Raw genomic sequence first — 17,853 nt, 5'->3', positions numbered from 1 at the left:
GATGATGATGAATTAGAAATTACTCGTATAATCAACAGATCAATATCAATATTATAATTTAGGCGCGATTGCCCAATTATGCATAAATTATCCATTTTAATTAGCGAAAACTCGATAAATGTGCATGAATTTAGCAAGAATCATTACGTACGTTGGTGCTTATTCTAAACTAGCTACCTAATATATATCCACTATACATATATGTCCCACGGCGGTTATCACTCACGTGGAAAAATAAAACAATTACTAGTTTTCTGTTCGGAGGGAATTTTGCTGTTGTTTATTTTTAGTGCACATTCATGATTCTCAAAGAATATCGATGACGATTTAAACGAGCAATTTATATATTTTGGGAATTTTGAAAACGGCTCTAACAATTTCGATGAAATTTGCTATGTCGGAGTTTTCGGGGGCGAGTAATCGATCTAGCTTAGTTTGATTTCTGGCAAAACGCATATTTTCGAGTGTTAGCCTGAGCGAAGCTCGGTCGATGTCTGCTAAATTTAATATCGCTAGCTTCATTGTATTTTTAGTATTAATTTATTTTTCAAAACATAAATACTTACAAAAATACAATGAAGCTAGAGATATTCAATTTAGCAGACATCGACCGAGCTTCGCTCATAGGCTAACACTCGAAAATTATTGGTTTCGGCTTTGCATTGTTTATTACTCAGTCAATGATGTTACACTTTATTTGTAACTAAATAAGAACACCAATCCATTCCAGTCAAGGGAGACGGTGCATGGTAACGATCACATTATTTATTAACATTTCCCCATTTGGAGTGAATCTGCGCGGCGCTTTTCAGGTGGCGATTCTTTAGTGTCTCTCGTTCCGATGCCTGTTAATTAGTAGTTTGGACAAGTAAGGTCATTAGGACGTCGGAGAATATTAATGGACTTGTAGAACTATATTTTTTACAAGCTTTTATTTAGTTTCACCTGTCCCGTTGTCTGTTTGTCTCTCTGCCTGTCTGTCTGTCTGTAATCAAATCTTGCAAGTTAAATTCGACTAACTTCCAGTTCCAGTTGGATTGACTTGAAATTTGGTAAACCTATCTAAATTGCGTGACAATATAATAATCTGGTAATCACATCCTGGTAGTCCGGCCAGGATCGTCTCCACAGGACGGAACTCTTCAACGGTTAATGCCATCGACTTGAAATTTGGTATGCAAATGTAGTTTGGGTGGCAATGCAAGTACAGTCAACAAAAAGTACAGTGGCAGAGAAAGAGCTCGTATTAAAAATGTTTTTATTACCAAAAACTTATTATATTAATAAGATTATTCTCTCTAAGATAGAAAATTAATCATGCTAGTAGCAACTTATTGTTTGTAGTTTGTGGCCTAACAGATAGTGCGCCAGGACAGCTTGTAATCACTTGTAAGCCCGTTTATCAATGATAGTCGTAGTTAGTGCCCTCGACAATATGATGTTTTGATTAGGTGTATTTTACAACTAAGTTATCAGTTCACTTGACCTGATTTTCTCTTGTTTGTTTAGAATATAAGTATAACGGTCTTCAATTTGCCAATTACGTCTCTCGAAGATTCATAAAATAAAATGCTTTGCTTTGATAAACATTCTCCATTACCTCATGATTACCTCTGTAGAGATTTGATGGAAAATCTGACAGTGACTTAAGTTAAATTACAATTATGTGTCAAAATATCAAAAGTAATAAGTAAATTAGGCAAGACGGACTATATGTTTCAGAAAAAAGATAAAATACCAAAAAAAACACTGGAGAATGTTCAAACCGGACTTTAAAATGGCGCAACATGGTAAGACTTGCCAAGTGATCAAGAGCAGTTCACCATTGTACTAGAGTAGAACTACAAGACATTATCAAAATCTTTAACAGGGCCAGATACGACCAGGAAACCCTTCACACGACCTCAACCGTTACAAAGGAGATCCCAGTCGTTTAGTCCGACTCCCCGGAACAGAGTACGTACTTATTGTTACCTACTTCAGACGTTTCGCGGTTGAATGGACATCGCCGGGTACCGCTCGAAGAATATAACAACAATTGATATAATTTTTATTTGATATACTTAATGCAATTTATTTTATCTATGTATATACCTGTGTTTTCTGTACTGCTTACTGTGATGGTGTGCAATAAAGAGTTATTGTATTCTATTGTTATTAATTCGATTTGATGAACTTTGGTTTAGGTTAGGTTAGGTTTAATATATAAAAAAGTTCTGTGAAGCTCCTATCCTTTGAAATTATATCAAATGTTGTTATATCCAGTGAAAATATATTTGAAGTGTTATCATTACACAATATACGTAACAAATGTGTGTATTGTGCCTCTACCGGAGGCCTCTACCCACTAGGTGCACCGTTTCCTGCCATAACCGTAATAGGAGCGTGTCAGGAGCGTGGCTATTATGCCTTGATCACACGTACCGAGTAAACGGGCGAGACAGTGCTCTCGGCCGAGTACTCGGTGCGTATAAACATAGCGAGCGAGCGAGCGCTTAACAGTCTCGCTTACATTACTGTCTCGGCCGAGAATCATTTAACTGTCTCGCCCGTTTGCTCGGTACGTGTGATCAAGGCATTTTGGTCATGGTATGATACGCTGTAATGAGTAGAGACCTTTAGACAAAATACATATTTCTGGAAGGTGGGGGGTCTTACAATGGGAGATGACTTCAGTCTATTAAGAGCTGAAGCTCTTGAACTTGTTGAAACAAGTTTCATATGTTATTCACTTATATTTTCGTGTAATAATAATACGAGACGAGATATAGTGGTGACGATCATTTGAACTTATCATTTATCGTTCTTTAGGCCAATTCGTAAACCTTGCAATTTGATAGAGGTGTAAAGGCAAGGCCATGTTTTGGCTTGATAACGCTTGATCATGGTCGCGATACATTATCAAGCAGTTTCGAGGGCATAATCTTTATCAAGGTTTGGAGAATATTTGCAACTAGTATTTACCCGCGGGCCCCGCGGCGTCGTTCGCGTGAAGCACTGAGCCACGTTGCTTTGAAATCCGCTATTTTACTGAATTCATTATTTTTACAAAGTTTGTTTCCGTTTTTTTTGTTGACGGTTTATTCGAGTTACTTATATCCATCGTGTTGAGTCACGTTGCAACTACGGTGGATCAAACAAATAAAAGGTTAGGTGCTAGTCCGGTTTATACATATACATAATTATGTGATTAAAATGCGAAAGTAAAAAAAATAATATGTGTAAATTAAAATAACATTTCTTTTTCTTTATCGAATTCTAATAAGATCGCAACACTATCGCATTCCTGAGCTCTGCTCTGCATTCAACTCGCGCGCTATCTGTAGGTATACTTAAATGCTTTTAGAAATGAGGAAACGTTTAAAATTTTAAATATTAATGCATGTGACAGTAGTACAGTACACTCACCTGCATTAATCTGCCACAGCGGAGCGTGTAAAAATATCAGACACGTCCTACCGGCCCTCGAAAATAGAGTCTAGATAGTAAGAAATAGTAAGAAACTAAAAAACAACTAAAAAGACCGTCACAAAACCTAAATGCTGACAAAAAATTGGTTAGGTTAGGTTAGCACTGCGACCCTCACGGAACCGAAATCCTGCCAGAAAAGTGGGTTAGGTTAGGTTAGAACTGCGACCTTCACAGAACCGAAATCCTGCCAGAAAAGTGGGTTAGATTAGGTTAGAACTAACAACCCTCACAAAACCGAAATCCTGCCAGAAAAGTGGGTTAAGTTCGGTTAGAACTGCGACCCTCATAGAACCGAAATCCTGCCAGAAAAGTGGGTTAGGTTAGAACTGCGATGATTATATGAAATAAGTTTATAAATAAGATATTCTCCCAAATAACATTATGGGTATAGATAAAATTTCAGTGTTGACATTATAAGTAAAAAAAAACGAAAAATGTTACATATGAAGAATGTAGGTAGTAGTAAAAATAATTATTAAAAAATAAAATAAACAAACATCGGAGAAATGATGATTATGTTGACAAAGCGGTATTATTATAAATAATCGAATCAAAAATGTATATGCGCCAATATGGACCCGAAGTTAACACTCACGCACTCTAAGTTAACTATAAATTTTATTTTGATTAGGTACAGAATCCTTCACAGATGAAGAAATTCACCGGTGAGAGAAGATGTGCAAGTCTCTCCCCCTCCGCAGTAAGTACAATACAATGACTCTTTATTGAAGGGTTGTAATTAACGCAGCTTCTTTAAACTGTCATTTTTGGCTTCAAATTTAATTATTTGTCTTCTGAATTAATAAATCAGCGACTAATTTTAAGCGCCTAATAAATACTTTTGAAGCGCCTGCAAGTTGTGTAATCCGAGCTACGTTTTAATAAATCAGCATGACGATTATTATTGTCATCAAAAAATTAACAGTGGTAGCTCTAATTGTATATAACGACTAAGCGATTAGCGACTAAGGGCCCCGCCACATGTCCACGTTGCGGCGTCGTCAACGTAAAACGTGGAGGCAGCGGAGCGGAGTGGAGGCAGCGGAGCGAAGGTAGCGGAGTGGATACAGTGGAGAAAGTGGAGTGGAACGGAGTACCACGGAGTAGAGGCAGCAGAGCGGAGTGGAGGCAGCGGAGCGGAAGCAACGGAGCGGAGTGGAGACAACGGTGCGGAGCGGAGACAATGGAGCGGAGCGGAGATAACGGAGCGGAGCGGAGATAACGGAGCGGAGCGGAGACAACGGAGCGGATACAGCGGAGTGGGGGTAGTGGAGTGGGGTGGAGGCAGTGGTGTAAAGAGGAGACAACGGAGCGGAGGCAGTGGAGTAAAGCGGAAGCAACGGAGTGGTGATAGTCAATGGAGCGGAAGCACCAGATCGGAGGCAGTGGAGTAGAGCGGAGGTAGTGGAGTAAAGCCTCCACTCCACTCCGCTCCACTGCCTCCACGCTGCTGCCTCTACTCCGTGGTACTACGCTCCACTCCGTTGTCTCCACTTTACTCCGCTGCCTCCACTCCGCTCTACTACCTCCGCTCCGCTCTACTGCCTCTGCTCCGCTGCCTCCACTCCGATGCCTCTGCTTCGTGGTACTCCGCTCTGCTCCGCTGTCTCCGCTTTACTTCGCTGCCTCCGCTCCGCCCTGCTACGGTGGGGCTTCTATTTTCTGCTTTGAGGTACAAAAGGCAGCGACCGAACCTATCATTTCTTCTGTGTTGTGTATCAAGGCAAAAGCGGCCCGCCAGAAAGTCGACGAAGCCCCGGGGCTTCTATTTTCTACTCTGAGGTTCAGAAGGTAACGAACGAACCTATTATGAAACCTATTATCTAATTGTAAACAAATAAATGCGACTCGTTACGGTATTCTGAATGCAGCACGCTCATTGGCGGGCCGGCCAGTTACGGCGCGTGCGCGCTCTCGTTCCCGCGCAGCGCACCACGAGTTGTGTTGCTAATTTTCATTAAAAAAGAAGACGAATTATTAATTTAGTTGCTAAGTCATTATTTACGATGCTCTTTATTGGGGGTTGATTTTGATTAAATTAGTAGACAGCTATTGAAGCTCAAAAATAAATAAAGTAGCTGACTTACAATATTAGTCGCCAAATCATCAATTTTGAAGATAATATATTTATCGGTAGCCGAGTTATATTATTTGTTGTTTATTGTCGCTCGATTTTGCATAATTTGCTGGTATTGTAAAGATCGCATATTATTTTAATAGAAGCTGTTCTATTAACCCGTTGCTTACATATTAAAATAGATGTTCCGTTGCGGATGCTAAATAAAACTTTAGTCGCTGCACTTATTACTTCCCTTTATTAAATACCAACACATTTCAAGGGTAAGTCTCAGCAAATCAATAAGAAAAAAAAAACATTTTTAATACAAGCTCTAAAAAGCTGTGGCAACCTAGTGGTTTGCCCTGTGCGGTCTCTCAACCAAAGGGTCTTGGGTTCGTGCCTGGGCTTGCACCTCTGATTTTTTCGGAATTTATATGCGAAATTATATTAGAAAAAATTACCACAGCTTAGCGGTGAAGGAAAACATCGTGAGGCAACCATACACACCTGCGAAGAAATTCAATGGAGTGTGTAAAGTCCCCAATCTGTGCTCACAGCCAAATAAGGTTGATTAATAAAGCTTGCAAAAAAAAGGACTTATTTATATACTTATATTTATTTTTGAGATCATAAGTATAAATTAAGATATAAATGTGATTTTCCAGAACAATTCGAAAAAGTGTATTCCTCAAGAAAGCGCGTCCTCTCCGGCCACGTTAAAGGTGCAACCGTCTGTCCAGTCGCAGGATCCGAATGGTAAATTGCTTTTCAAGTTTATAGTTCTCGAAACTATAATTAAGGTGAATTGTTATTACACCTGGTGACAACGAGTATCCTGGTGATTACACGTCTATGCAATTCACAAGGGATAAATACATGCAGAAATGATCGTATGCTGTGTGCGGGCCAATTATCCTTTCATCCGAACTCAAGTCCCAACAGATAATTAATAAAGCTAGAAACACATTGAGGCGGAGCGGTGCGGAGCGGCGCGGAGGCAGTGCCGGTTCGATTCGGTTTCGAGCTAACGTGAGAGAGGGCACACAGCAGGGCTACTACGAAACTCGAAGTTCGTGTCGTGCGGTCCCTCTGACACATACTATTTAATACGAGAGCGAGAGGGACGGTACGACACGAGCTTCGAGTTTCGAGTTTCGTAGTGCCCTGCAGAATACCGCGCGAGAAATAAGCAGTTATCATGTGTCTCTTTCATGTTAGCTCGAATATTAAAAGCGGAGCCGCCTCCGCGCCGCGCCGCACCGCCCCGCCACCACTCTTTGTGTGTTTCAAGCTTAAGGGGGTTGCTCTTCCATACAAACCTACGGACACCCCGCATAGCTTCCACGGACATGTTTTCTTAGAGGATTTTTTGAGAATAGTAAATTATGGATATGCTCTTCAAGCAAAATCCAAAAAAAAGGAACTTTATTGCATCAAAAGTGCAGCGTGATGCAGTAAATTTTAATGCATTTTACCATTGTATGAGTACAACTGACAGTGTTCGCAGCGAGCATGTAGTGACATCTTATATGGGTGCGTGAGTCAGTGTCACAAAATCAAACTATTGTAAATAGGTATCGACTATTTCGTGTGGTCACGTGACCATCACCTTTGGCTCAGATAATACGACAACTAAATGAAGAAAGCATGAGATCACTGAGAGATCAAGTTCAAGTTTCTGAGTCAAGTATTTACTTTTTTTGTTTTTAAATCTGTTATTTTCGGAAGTTGAAACGCCTAAACTATTATTTCTGATTAATGCAAGGACACAAACTATAAGCAGGACGAAAAACAGGTAAGTTACTTTTAAAATTGTCATTTAAAATAATAATTATTTAAGTAACCCAGTCCTCGGCAAAAATTATTTCATTGCATACTTTACATACATTATAATGCGGTGCTTCGATCTAGGACAAGTGGTTTTAAATTCAACTTACAAATTCTGAACAGATATTAGATATTTACTCTTACGTAGACAGTAGCGCCACTAATTTATATAAAGCATATATATTCTCACAATAAAAGGTGCTAGGTGTAATCACTAAACTAATTAGTTAAAAAATAAGGTCTACATTCAACATACATTGCATGTGTATGAATATCAAGTTTAACAGTGAGGCTCAAATAAATTCCTACATATCACGGCATTTTTACGGCCGCTAAATCTAGGCTCAGTGAATAAAAAGGTTTTCACAATCGAAGTACTTTTCGTACCACCTTTTTTATTATTATTACTGGCTAGATAAGTAAAATTTAAACGTCATTATAATACATTTTTGTCACGTCAAGTCAATGAGATTGATATTCAAAGCAATTATGTTTGAATAATTATGGTTTGAACACAAATCAAGAAGTCAAAAAGTTGGCGGACGAGAGGAAATTAGCAAGAGTGCAACTCTTAAACTATTTATGTATGTACGATTTGATGATGAGGATAACATATGTAATTGAATACACGGGTATGTTAATTTTATCATTTTTGTCAGAAACATTAATATTTGTTACAAGAACACCAGAGACAGGGCTGTAAGAATTTCATTCCTACTGGGTGGCCAAAGTATGGCTTATCGTGTGTACCAAACTTGTGGTCTGCAGCAACCTACTACGAAAACATACCAAATTTCCCTAACTCTTAGTTGCGCCGTGAACATTTTCACTCCATAGAAGTAAGTCGCTTCCCACCGTCTGTCTGCATATGTACGAGTATGTACTGTATGTACTCTATTATGAAGTGATTCAAGATTTTTTATTTTATTTATAAGTGTGAGAAACGGCAAGGGTTATGGTTTTGGAGCATATGTATGGTCATTTCTTTCGCACGCTATGCAACAAGGCCTTGATGCATCTTAACAAGTAAGACAATAAACAAGAGAAGAGACAAGAAAATAAGTCTTTGTTAGGAGTGACACAGGTTGTTAATTTTATGCGTATGTGAGTCTGTCTGTGTATCTTTCCGTCGGCCCATCCGTCCGTCCGTCTGTCGATCCGTCCATCTGTCTGTCCGTCTGTCTGTCTGTCTGTCTTTCGAAGTGAACACTACATCATTGATGACATATGGATCCGTGGTGCTTTACTTTAGGCCTTATAAATAGGCTCAGAGTTGCTCAGCGAGCTATGGAGAGAGCTATGCTTGGGGTTTCTCTACGGGACCGAATCAGAAATGAGGAGATACGTAGAAGAACAAGGGTCACCGACATAGCCAAGCGAATCAGCTCGTTGAAGTGGCAATGGGCCGGCCATATAGCACGGAGAGCGGATGGCCGTTGGGGCCGAAAAGTTCTCGAGTGGAGGCCGCGGATCGGCAAGCGCAGCGTAGGACGTCCACCAACAAGATGGACGGATGACCTGGTTAAAGCCGCAGGTTCACGGTGGATGCAGGCCGCTGCCAGCCAAAGCAACTGGAAGTCTGTAGGGGAGGCCTATGTCCAACAGTGGACGTCCTACGGCTGAGATGATGATGATGATGGTGAATAAAGTTGTACCAACTGTACTTTAGTCGAAAATTTTTCTACGACCTTTAAAATTTATAAGTATTTTATTGATAATTAGAAGCAGAGTCTTGGGAAATAGCTCATGTTAGGAGATAGAGAGATCAGAAGAGGTATCGTTAGATTTGTCTCTGTTAGGCACTCCTAACACAGGTGTCACTACACAGGTTGTTAATTTTATGCGTATGTGAGTCTGCAGTCCTGGATTTATAAATAGGCCGTATAGGCGCGGCCTAGGGGCGGCAGATTTAAAAAAATATTATTTTAGAAAGTTACATAGGGCGGCGGATATAAAGTGGCCTACACTCATAAAAAAACATAAATCCGCCACTGAGAGTCTGTCAGTGTACCTTTCCGTCGCCTCATCCGTCCGTCCGTCTGTTGATCTGTCCATCTGTCTGTCCGTCTGTCTGTCTGTCTGTGTTTCGAAGTGAATCATTGTCCTATTTTTTTAATGATTGTTTACCAACGCAGACACCAAACCTTTTATCCTAAAAAGCTGATATTTAAGATAAGGAAAATATGGGCTTATTATGTACCTACATAAAATTCTACTGGTTCGTAACTATTATTTAGTTTTTAGGGTTCCGTACCTAAAAAGTGCCAACGGAACCCTATTGCTGAGACTCCGCTGTCTGTCTGTCTGTCTGTCCGTCCGTCTGTCACAGGGCTCTATCTCTTGAGTCGTAATAGTTAGACACTTTAAATTTTTACAGGTTATGTATTACTGTGGCCGCTATAACAACAAATACTCAAACCAGAATAATATAAATATTTTAGGGCGGCTCCCATACAACAAACGTGATTGTTTAGCCGTTTTTTGCATGATGTTAATAACGGCAACAGGTAGACGCTTGAAATATTCACAGAATATTTAGCTGTATAATTACTTTAAAAATAAATAAATTAATTAAAATAAAACAAATATTTAAGGAGGACTTCCATACAACAAACTTGTTTTTCTGGCCGTTTTTTTTTTCGCTTATGTCTAATGTTGTATAGATAATGGTACGGAAGACATCGTGCGCGAATCCGACTCGCACTTGGCCAGTTTATTTTTAATACCCAGGGTAGGTAGCATGGAATTCAATGTTATATATTTAATTTTACAACTCTATCTCCATATCACTAATCTCTGTAAATTGACATGCAGGCAGAAAGGAATAGCAAAAATCTAAATTCAATATCAGGATATTTTGAAAAAGATAAGTATTGTTCACAAACCGATCTTAATGAAGATGATGATGGTGATGATGATGATGATAATGATGATGGTCGTGAGAAACTTTGTCACAAAGACTTAGTTCAGATAGTTTGATATTACGCTGTCCGTCCGTCTATTTCTATAGGATTACTTAAAACTGAAGCAAACTGAAGTGGCAGTGGGCCGGCCATATCAGCCGAAGAACCGATAACTGCTAGGGTAAACGAGTAAAAGCCTAGCGTGGCGTGGGACGCCCTCAGACTAGGTGGAGCGATGATCTTCACTGGGTAGCTGACAGTAACTGGATGAGAGTGGCCGAGGATCGTGCTCAGTGGCGTGCAATTGGAGACGCCTATGTCCAGTAGTGGGCTAAGATAGGCCGATAATGATGATGATGATGATGATGACTTAAAATAAGACAATAATCCCACTCATATTATAAATGCGAAAGTTTGTTAGTCTGTTTGTTTATTTCTTTATTACCTTTTCACGTCTAAATCGTTGAACCGATTAGGATGAAATTTGGGATACAGATAGTTTGAGTCCCGTGGAAAAACATAGGGTAGTTTTTTTTAATCACATAATTCCCGCGGAATAGCTATAAACGAATTCTACGCGGACAGAGTTGCGTGCAACAGTATGTACATTAGGGAATTTACCTACTGATAGTCTGATTTACGTCCTTATGCTGTAACTAAAAGGCATCGGTCACTTTATTCCTCCACCTAAGTATCTTATAGTCTGTCTGCTAATACTATTTCTGTATTTATTAATGCACAATTCCTTTCAGATTCAATGCTAACTAACTGCATATAACTTTGCCTGGATCATTATATTGCGAAAGTAGCCATGGTGCTGTCATGCAATATTCAAGGTAAGAAAAGAAGAAACGTTTAATGTTGATATGCAAGAAATTTAGGAATATCCGACTGATTAGATTTATTTATTAACGCTGTGTTAAAAATTTTGTTCTAAATAAATATGATGTACACAATGAAATAAAGTCTTCGTAGGCATCTTTCTTTTAGCGTTCCGTGGGTGGAAATTTTAGTGGAGATTCTAAAAACAAGAATACCAACAGGTATGTAGTTTTTAGTTGTTGAATGAAACTACAGTAATTTCAGATGATGAGATAATAGGGGTACATTATATATAAAATACTATAAAACCGTACAACTTTGACTTTTGAGATAACTTTGCCCAAGTTGTCATTTTTTTAAATATCTGAAATAAAACAAAATTGACTGATTTGTGACCACTTTAGACATGCACATTTCTAAATAATTTTCGTACATTTTTTTCCCTTTTGTCACGAATAAATCTTTTCTTTTTCGATATTAGAATATTTCTTTATTCCTGACGGGAGTTACTTCTTCTTTTTAGGGTTCCGTACCCAAAGGGTGCCAACGGGACCCTATTGCTGAGACTCTGCTGTCTGTCTGTCTGTCTGTCTATCTGTCCATCAGTCTGTCACAGGGCTTTATTTCTTGAGCTGTAATAGCTACTCGTGTGATGTCGGGTTAGAATTAGACCTCTCCATTTCTTCCGTGGATGTCGTAAGAGGCGACTGAGGACCGTAGGCCACAGGCTAGCAACCTGTCACTATTGTACCGTTTTTGTCAAACTTAAAACCTAAAATTGCTAAAAGTGGCGCCGAAGCTGTAACGTTTCGTGTGCTTTGCCTACTAGGCCGATAGGACTACGTTATTTTGAGGTATTAAGTTTCAAGAATTCTAAAGTTTCTTATTTTTTGCCTGTGGGTACAGTCGTACCTATGAAGCTTATTGTAGCGTTTTGTGTCATTTTTGTTGCCTGCATTTTCAGCAATTTGAAGATTTGTGGTTGTTATTTTTTTATTTGAATAAATCTCGCAAAATAAATTTAAAGTTAAAAATAATTATGGCATCATATCTAGGATAGCCTGTGGAGTATGTAAACCAAATTTTGTCATTTTCGTCCAGTGCAAACTGTTATATGGACAGTATGTAAAAATGGTGTGAAAAAAAAATTACAGTTTATGAAATATTTATTTCCTATTTCAGATTACTTACATACGCCTATAAAAAAAAGTTGTGCCAAATTAGACCACGATATTTTAAGATTTTAAATTATTTTGTTTTCTTAACCTACAAACGCTTCAAAAAAAATTATAGTCATTAGAGTTCACATATTTTATATCATAAATGCATGATAAATCGACATTGTAAATTTGTGTCATTTTCGCCCACGATATTTAAAATAATAAAACATAAACACAAATGGTTGCGGTCGAAACGGGCCGCGCGGTCAAGCGGCGGGGGCGACGGGGGGCATAAGCACGCAAACACGTTCGTTCGGTACGATTTCATCTATGGGAAGCATTCATATCAGATAATACAAGTATTGTCGTCGCATGGAAGTAGGCAATTGCTGGCTGAGTATGAGTATTAAACGAACGAACTTGCGAGTCCGTTTAACTATACAAAGCCAGCAATTGCTATTCCAGCCGAGACTAATATAAACATTTTCTCAAAATGTATTACGATATTTAATTTTATATCAAAACTGCAGGTGTATTTTTCCGCTGAAAACACCACGAGCTGTTTCACACACATTAAAAAAAGTCCGAGGTTCTAACAAAATAACTGATACCTAATGGGTAGGTATCAGTTGTTTTGTTATTTTGATTTGCTAGATGTTTTTTTTTTTTTTCTGGAACCAGATTGAATTGGCTGTAGGTACAGCAGGGCTACTGCGAAACTCGAAACTCGAAGTTCGTATCGTACTGTCCCTTTCGCTCTCGTATTAAATACTGTAAGTGTCAGAGGGACCGCACGACACGAACTTCAAGTTTCGAGTTTCGTAATAGCCCTGACTTGTGCAACTTAGATATTACCGTGACCAAGTTTGAGACTTGATAATAATAAAATTTAAATGCGACATTGTTGTCGAGTATAGCGATCCTGCAATGTTTTTAACTCTTTCATTTTTTTCGCTGGCCTTAAACTATGCACTTCGCCTATTATATAACTTAATGAGTATTGAATTGACTGACTTTTATCTCCGCTACGTAATGAACAAATTGCATAACTTTCTATTTTTGCATACTCTGAATGTAGTACCTATTCAAATAATGAAGTATGTAAATAATAGGTACATTAATTTAAGAATCAAAAAGGCTGATAGTTATATATAAAAAAGGTTGCCTGGAAGCTTAGAGCAACCCGGGCGGAAGGGAGTAGCCATTCGACGCGTTCCCCTCTGTCAAAGTACAAGCCCAATTGGGCATACGAATTTTATAAAACAAGGCGCGCTCGGATTTCAAACTACTAGACTGAATCGAGAAGCGCGAGTGAACGCGGCGGTGCTAAAAATAACGAATTGTTCAGTTTCCTGCTGTAAAAAGAGATCTGGGACATCAAGCTTGCAAAATTATGGTGTTACATTTCACATGGAAGTAAATTGTTATCGTATTATTGCTATTTAATTACATTTAAACAACAAAGACGTACATTATTGTCGGATTCGTTTACCAACATCGAGTCCTAGCGGTACAAATTTCGGATCAGTCAAGCGATAAATCGCATAAGCGATAAAGCGATGACTTAATGATGTTACTGTCAATGTGTTAGTTTGGAGTCATCTGTAAACGAATTATTAGTGTATTGTTGGATTATTTATGTGTTAACGTCGTCATTACAGTCAGTTGGCAGTTTTGTTTTTGCATCTAAGTAAGCCGAACTGCACTTGTATGCACATTTCGCCCCGCAACAAACGCCAGAACTATTTTAAAGGTAATCTACCGCTAAGGCTGCTCCCTTCCGAAGAAGCCCGCGTTGCTCTAAGCCTGGAAGAGATCGCTCTTAAGCGATAAGGCCGCCTGTTGTTAACCCTTGTAATTTTCATTCTGTGTACCTGTTCTGTATCGCTTACTATTTTTGGTGTACAATAAAGAGTCATTGTATTGTATTGTATTTTATGTAAAAATTTAGAAATGGTATGTTCATAGTATCAAACAGCAGAAAGCACCTAAATTTAGGACATTCGACAAAACTAATGTCAACTTTAACTAATTGGCATTAAGTTCGAAATTCTAATGATCGAAATTTGACGTGGATCCTGCTTATGACGCTAAAGTCGGATTGTATTTATTTGTCGTGTCGTGTCGTGACGCATATATATGTAGTTAATTTAAACCGATATCTATATCTATAAGTATCCCAAATTTAAGCTAATGCTACCCAGCCGTTAAAGCATGATGAGTAACAAACATCAAGATATACAACTTTCGCATATATAATATTAGTAGGATGTGATCTAGCCCCTAAGCTCCTTCTCTCTCACTCGAACTTAAAGGAAGATGGATATCTTGTATGGTCAAGGAGTGTGCCCAGCCTAAAACCTGGCTATCGCGTCACTGCATATCTCTAAAATAGCAGCGCTTAGCGTCAACAATCCTACGGTGTGAAGTTAGCGGCCAAAAGTTAGCTGCCGATTATAACCAACCAATTAAGAAGTTTGTTATTATTTGCATTTGTGTGTTCATAAAAGTGACAAAAACACGATAACTAGCTTATAATTCAGGGAGAAGTTTCACCTGAACGTCTGGTGAAGCAAGAAAATTATTGCCACCTACACCATATGAAAAAAAAACACCAACATGGAAATGAGAACCTCTTCAAATCTTTCCATAAAATAACACTGGACACTAAAAGCTTTCTATAAAAGCTGCAACTGTTAACTAACCTCATCTAGTCTAGGAACCACATCTGATTTGGAAACGGGAACTCTCCGGTTTTTTGTGGCATGTTATTACGCACGCTGAGAGCTTTCGATCAACGCTTCAAATGTCCAGTAACCTCGTTTCGTTTTGATGAAAAGGAGAAATAAAGTTAGCGGCCGAAAAAAAAACAACTAAAATAAAAATAAACATTGATTGGAAAACGCCTTCCTCCTAGATATTATATTAATATCTGGAAAGATATTATATATTAATATGATTATGCATTTCAAAAGCTTCGATCAAATGCGAAACTACCCATAACCACATCTAGTACGGGAGCTACGCCGAATAAAAGTAGGGGGCCGAAAATGTATGCAGTAATATGAAAAAACGACCAACTTGGAAATGCGACTTCTTTAAATCTTTCCATATTATAATACTGAATACTAAAGCTTTCGATACAAGCTGCAAGAGTTTTAGTAACCTATCTAGTTTAGGAGCCACACCCGTTTGAAAAAAAGCGGCGTATTTCTTTTTGTAATAAAATGTAAATAACAATATGTTGGAAATGCGAACCTCTCCAGTTTTTTTCTGGCATATTATTACGCACGCTGAGAGCTTTCGATGAATGCTTCAAATGTCCACTAATCTCGTTTTGTTTTGAAGAAAAGGTAGAATTAAAGTTAGCGCGACCGAAAAAAAAAACTAAAACATTTGAAAACGCGTTTCATCCAGAATTTTAATAAGATGATTATGCATTTAAAAAGCTTTCAATAATCCGAAACTGCCCATAACCAACGTCTAGTACGGGAACTACGCCCGAATAAAAGTAGGCGTAGTGCGTAATAATATGCCAGAAAAAACTGAAGAGGTTCGCATTTCTAACAAGTTGTTATTCTCATTTTATTACAAAAAAAAAAACGCCAGTTTCTTTAAATCGGGTGTGGCTCCTAAACTAGATGAGGTTAGTAAATTCTTGCAGCTTTGTATCCCGTATTATAATATGGAAAGACTAAAGAGGTTCCCATTTCCAGTTGGTCGTTTTGTCATATTACTGCAAAATTTTTTCGGCCGCTACTTTTATTCGGGCGTAACTCCCGTACTAGGCTTTGGTTATGGGCAGTTTCAGATTTTTTGGAGGAAAATATTTCAAATGCATAACGTATTAATAAAATATCTGGAAGGAACACGTTATCTAATCAATGTTTATTTTTTTTTGTTGTGATATATATTTCGGCCGCTAACTTTAATTCTACCTTTTCTTCAAAACTAAAAATGAGGTTACTGGACACTTGAAGCGTTGATCGAAAGCTCTCAACGTGCGTAATAACATGCCACAAAATACTGGAGAGGTTCGTATTTGCTATTTGTGCAACATGTCGTTTTTCTCATTTTATAAAAAAAAAAATACACCGCTTTCATTAAATCGGGCGTGGCTCCTAGACTAGTTGAGGTTAGTTAGCAGTTGCAGCTTTAGTAGAAAGCATTTAGTATCCAGTGTTATTTAATGGAAAGACCTGAGAGGTTCGCATTTCCATGTTGGTGTTTTTTTTTTCATTTTTAGTTTCAAAGTTTTATATGCTGCTTGTTTTAATCTGGTGTAGCTGGCAATAATTCTCTTTCTTCACCAGACGTTCAGGTTGAATACTTGTCCCTAAAATATAAACTAGTTTGTGTCATATTAACTACTAAATATAAACTAGTTTGTATCATATATACACTAGTGTGTGTGTGTTTTGTCAGTCTTATGACCTCACAAATGCAAAATAATAACTCAAAACTTCTTAATTGGGTTGGGTTATAATCGGCCGCTAACTTTTGGGCCGCTTACTTCACACGGTATCTGGTAGTAACATCTTGGTTAAGCAGCCAGGAGCGTCTCCTCAGAAGGGAACTCCTCAGTGATTAATGACATCGGATTTGAAATTTGGTGCGGAAGTGTTGTTTAGATAACAATGAAAATTACAAGTCAACCAAAAGTAATCAGCAAAAAAAAAAAAAAACTTATTAGGTAGGTATCTCGTAAAAAAATTGCCATGGAATAGGCATAAAATCTCGAAATGACAAGCGCTAGACTTAAATTCATTAAATTTTGCACAGCTGTTTTTAATACAAAGTCAATGATAACTATGATTAATTTTTGGGATTACCCATGAGAATTCAGTAAAATCTCGGAATCAATTAAACTGTCAGATTACGCGCGCGAACCGCGGGTAATATAAACAAACGAACGCTGCCAGCCGGCTCCCAAGCACCCGATGTACTTCCCCGCGCTCGCCATTCGCGCGAAGTACGTTTCGTGGTAGTTTTTTTTTTCAAATAATGAGAATCCGTGGATGAAAATGACACAAATTATGAATAGTGTTTTTTTACACCGTTAATAATCAAAACACGTAAACTCTAACAACTTGAATTTTCTTTTGTGGGTTTTACAGGGTATTGTATTAAAAAAAATTAATATCTATAATATCGTGGAGTGAATTTGACACAAAATATTTTGGATAACAGATATCGGTATTTTAAAACGTCTGACATCTTTTTAACAAACTGTAATATTCTTTTAGAGTTAGTTGGGCGACATGTTAGATACTGGTTAAAAATCAGGATTCCCGTGGATGGATATGACACAAAATGCCTAGGTACATCAGTTACTGCTCAGATATTAATAAGAAAGTAAAATTTTCGTCTTTAATTTTTTTTTCGTCAAATACTAATGAAAACACTAATACCTAATTTCTCCTTATGCAGGCACCCAAAATGACACAATTTTTGTATTAGGTTGGGCAAACGCTCCGGAAGCTATATGCGAAAAGAACAACTTTAATATTTTTGAAGCCTCAAAACGTAGTCTACGGGTCTATACCCCATTTAGGCATACATGTTTGTGTGTGCTAGACACTTGAAATGTTGACAGATTATGTAGGTATTA

General features: G+C 38.1%; 1 protein-coding gene across 7 annotated transcripts in view; it reads left to right on the top strand.

Annotated features, from left to right (window-relative positions):
- The first annotated feature begins 1,641 nt into the window (after positions 1–1,641).
- LOC141442418 (uncharacterized) overlaps positions 1,642–17,853 on the top strand; it is a 38,538-nt gene continuing 22,326 nt past the window's right edge. For 4 of the 7 annotated variants that reach the window (XM_074107438.1, XM_074107413.1, XM_074107406.1 and 1 more), the window contains exons 1-4: positions 1,642–1,790; positions 1,871–1,956; positions 4,103–4,171; positions 6,196–6,286. In XM_074107438.1, coding sequence (XP_073963539.1) covers positions 1,757–1,790; positions 1,871–1,956; positions 4,103–4,171; positions 6,196–6,286 — 280 coding nt within the window. In that variant the 5' untranslated portion in view covers positions 1,642–1,756. Of the gene's footprint in view, positions 1,791–1,870; positions 1,957–2,980; positions 3,149–4,102; positions 4,172–6,195; positions 6,287–17,853 lie in introns of those variants that run through there. The other 3 variants (XM_074107422.1, XM_074107430.1, XM_074107447.1) reach the window with 3 other exon arrangements.

The sequence above is a fragment of the Choristoneura fumiferana genome, chromosome 2, assembly GCF_025370935.1.
Source record: "Choristoneura fumiferana chromosome 2, NRCan_CFum_1, whole genome shotgun sequence".
Lineage (NCBI taxonomy): Eukaryota > Metazoa > Arthropoda > Insecta > Lepidoptera > Tortricidae > Choristoneura > Choristoneura fumiferana.
Note: the sequence above shows the minus strand (reverse complement) of the source record. Positions and strands in the feature narration are given on the sequence as shown.